Below are 4,041 nucleotides of genomic sequence, written 5' to 3' on the forward strand. Positions count from 1 at the left end.
ACACACACACACACACACACACACACACACACACACACACACACACACACACACACACATACACACACAGACTTGATTCAGAAGTTATACCGCACAACTGGAAATGTTGGTTCCAACATAAAGCTCCTGCAGACAGGTAACAGTTTACACCTGCGTCTATCAGACCCTTGCACTTTTTATAACTTAAAAATTTTTACACACCAACTTTATTTCTGCCAGAGAGCTGTCAGGGAGTGAGAGTCGCAGGGCGTGTGGTTACCATAGTGACTGTGACATAAAACAGCTTCTCACACAGCTTTAACAACMAGATGCAGCTTAAGTTCTTAACAGGTGGGTGTAACAGAAGAAAGATGATGTTGGATTTTTGACCAGAAGCTTCACTGGAAGAATTCTTTTTAAACTGCTCCATAAAGTTTACCACTTTTTTTTTACCCTCAGGTCTCACAGCTGGTTTAAACTAAGTCAGCAGGTCTGAATGAAAGTGGAGGATTTTCCACCGCCCACAAAGGACTTTAAATGTTCTGTAGAAACTAAAAATAACAAGACAGAACAGGAAAGGCTCTTTCTGTGTCACATCAAGAATTATGTGAAGCCACGCCCCCTGTCTTTGGTCCACTCATCCATCCAGGTCACCAAACCAGACCTGTGGCATGTCAGAAAACTGTGCGTAAAAACGGTAATAATCACTGTATGTGTGTGTGAGAGGGGGGTGTAAAAGGTGTGTACTTACGACCAACACCGACGTCCTCACCACCTCCGACACGCTCTGCCTGAGCTCGGCCGCGGTGCCAGGTTTACTCAGACACCGCGTAAACTTCCTGGTCTCCGGGTGCACGGGGGTCCCCATCTTTACGCACGGCTCTGCGCATCAACAACCCGTCCAGCCTGCGCGTCTTTTTATCTCGCTTTTTCTTTCTTTCTTTTCTTTTCTTTTTTTTTTTCAGAGGAAATCCATCACGGGCTGATCCGCATTTCGAGCCCTACTTCTTCTTGTGCGCACCACGAGTTGGAAGTTTCATGTTGTTGTTTGTTGCCGTTCRTTCTCGACCCATCGGCGCAGTCCTCGAACCTAAAACGCTCCGTATTCCGCAAGAATCCTTCCCTCCATCGAGACGGAGTTGTCACGGCGAGGTATCCCCAGAAGGAGTGCTGCTTCATCGGCCGTGCAGCCGCAGACAGGAGGTGAATAATCTGTCCTGAACTCGGCGCACTCCGCCCCTCACCGGCTGAAAGGCCTGCCCACTCCTGGATGTGAAAGCTGCTGCAAGTCCTGGACTTTGGATTGCAGGCGGCTACAGGGGGCGAATAACAGAGTCCAGGTTTTCCCATGATGACACACACAAAAAGTGGGTTTAAATCGCCTCCTGACATCCAGGTCAAGTCTGAGACTAAGCAGAAAAAAAAAGTTGACTTCCACACCTAAAAGCAAATTGCAGGCACCATTCTGAAAACTGTCAGCTCAGGTTATCACTGTATTAAAAACCTACATCTAAAACCAATGATGCATGAGAATTTCTAAAGCATCTTCATGTAAAAAGCATRTATAATTTTCTTCATGTTAACCTTTCAGAACAGCAGAATTTATACACAAATGTTCATTATTTKAAGTCTGATGACATCATTTAAACAACTTTATCAAATATTCTGAGTAGTACTCAAGTAGCCTTTTTAAGAAATATTTGTTTTACTTTTACTCGAGTACAACGTTTAGGTACTCTACCCACCTCAATCTGCAAGTCAAATAGCAGTAGCAGCTAACTGTAGCACTTCCTGGTCCAGTTCGAGCAGGAAAATCCCACACTTGTCAGGAAAACCATACCTGTTCACAGCAAATATTTATTAATGAAATGTTTCTTTTTTTATCAGAAAATGTGTACGTTTATTTATTTATTTTTATCCACGTGATGCTTTATTTATAATTTCTAAACACTTTTGGTTTGGAGTTCAATTTGATTTAATTAAAACCAAAACTGACTTATTTTTCTGCAGCAGATTGGAGGTCATGTTTGCAGATTTTATGGTGGATTGTTTAGAAGAACAACAGCCTTCTTTTAGATATGAATAAAATCTAATCCTGGAAAAATAAAATTAGCTGTGAAATTAAAGCTCTTTCCTCTTTTTTCTTTTTAATTCGGACTTTTTTGATCAGTAATGCCMCCTGCAGGTTGTTTCAGGAACTGCAGCACAAAGCAGACATCTTTCCACACACTTCTTTTTGCAATAAACACAAACAGGAAAAAAATTGAATTTGAATAAAGTTTTTTTTATTGCTTTCATTTCCAAAAAAGCTTTCTCGTTATCTAGAAAAAAAAAACACTGCTATTCCAAGCAGAGCTGAGGTTTTCCTTTCTCATAATAACTTCACTGCAAAACTGTCAAAAGCTCATTTCCGTTCATTCAGACCCATAAAAAAACAAGTGGCAGCTTAGTTCAGTGAGGTGAAACCATGTTTGGAACTGAAAGTTTCCATTTTAATTCACAMACAATCTTTAAAGCTTTCAGTTATGCATTCCTTCATAATCATGTCTCATACAGCAGAATGGTGACATCTGATTTAAAAAAACGAGTGTTTATTAAACAGTGATAGCAAATAGTTTTACTTTCTTAAAACAGCATTAGTGATGGCAGCTACCTCTGGTAGTAAAATATTTTCATGTTTTCTTTTTTTAAACTTTTTACAAGATCATTTTGTGCAGAACCAGTCATGAACCAAGTTTTTACAGGTAAGTGGGGGGGTCTGTTTACGGTAATTTAAAATCTAATCATCCCACTCCCCGTTGTAACAAAAATAACCTTAAAAAATCCCAAACAATGCTATAAACTGATTTGGCACCAAAGTTGCTGGATGTATTTGTTTTTAGCTGTTTTCTGTTAAATTAATAAAGTTCAGTAAAACCAAAACAACAACAAAAAAAAGTGAGAATTTACGTGTCTAAGAAAGGATCTATATCAGCGCGTTCCTGCTGTAAAGACAGCCAGTGACAAAATGTAAAAGCAGACAAAGACAGACAGGAAGTGGTCCAGGTTGTTAGAAAACTGTATAAAATAACATCCGTAAAAAGAGGTTTCTGAGTTGAGAGTAAAAATGCGAGTTTCTGATGCAGTCTAAACCAGCGGACGTGTCACCATTAAAGCATTAAAAAAAGCACCAACTGTGCACAGACACATGGACAAATGTCCCAGATGTGAGTAGAAAAAAAAAGGAAGTCTGAGGGAAGAAGATGGGGACGGGCAGATTCCACCCATAAGGAGATGTAATGAAAAAAGTGACAACTCAGTGAGGGTCTTTGCTGTTCAGGACACGGGAATGACTCGAGGGGAGCGTAGCGCTGCGGATGACCTCCATCCACCTGCAGGCAGAGACAGGCGTTTTATCAGCACACGGCAAAAAAACAAACATTGAGAAAAAGAAGCGACTGAGGAACCTGCACCTTTCAAACGAGTATTCGCTCTCCGATCTGAAGTAGTACACGTGGGACTTGAAATGCAGTTTGAAGACGTAGTCCTTGTGGATGTTTTCCTTCTCGGAGGGGATCGTGACGGAGTAACCCAGCAGAGGGAGGCTGGCTAATGGATAATCATCCTGAGGGAAGATTTGGAAGGAATAAAAAATAAATAAATTTGACTAAAAGTTCAATGACAGTATGAGCACACTGAGCAAAAATAACACAATTTTCCCAGTAATAACAAAAAATATATATATTTGCATCAAATGACTTCATTGCTTTATGCAACTAGTTTTTCAATAATTATTATAATTATTGCTGAAGTGAAGAAAGCCCCGCTGTTTAGGAAATTAAATCCTACTTATGACCCAGATTTTAATTTTTATATTTATATTTTGTGGATCGAGGCTGAAATCCTAATTTAATCACAAGTATTGAGGTTAAACTTAAAACCAGAGACCGTTAAACAACAGAGAAGAGGCAGGTAGCTGTGTGAAGCTGACACCCCACCCACGTCAAAAAATCCATCAAATAGTCAGAATCGTTAGTGCTCCGTTTGTGCAGGTTTGTGCAGGTTTGTGCAGGTTTGTGCAGG

The 4,041-nt window shown here is 40.2% G+C and overlaps 2 protein-coding genes across 4 annotated transcripts in view; both read right to left on the bottom strand.

Moving 5' to 3' along the window:
* LOC106512909 (dedicator of cytokinesis protein 9) overlaps window positions 1-1,324 on the bottom strand; it is a gene marked incomplete at its 3' end in the record, with an annotated part of 90,988 nt that extends 89,664 nt beyond the window's left edge. The window contains 1 exon segment of one of the 3 annotated variants that reach the window (XM_014001447.1): window positions 731-1,324. In XM_014001447.1, coding sequence (XP_013856901.1) covers window positions 731-847 — 117 coding nt within the window. 3 annotated transcript variants of the gene reach the window in all.
* Window positions 1,325-2,242: 918 nt separating this feature from the next.
* The window catches only part of LOC106512910 (FERM, RhoGEF and pleckstrin domain-containing protein 1), a gene marked incomplete in the record, with an annotated part of 77,265 nt that continues 75,466 nt past the window's right edge, over window positions 2,243-4,041 (bottom strand). Inside the window, 2 exon segments of the mRNA XM_014001451.1 lie at window positions 2,243-3,350; window positions 3,432-3,583. Of these exon segments, the coding sequence (XP_013856905.1) occupies window positions 3,275-3,350; window positions 3,432-3,583 (228 nt within the window).

Source organism: Austrofundulus limnaeus, unplaced genomic scaffold, assembly GCF_001266775.1.
Source record: "Austrofundulus limnaeus strain Quisiro unplaced genomic scaffold, Austrofundulus_limnaeus-1.0 Scaffold9, whole genome shotgun sequence".
NCBI classification, from domain to species: domain Eukaryota; kingdom Metazoa; phylum Chordata; class Actinopteri; order Cyprinodontiformes; family Rivulidae; genus Austrofundulus; species Austrofundulus limnaeus.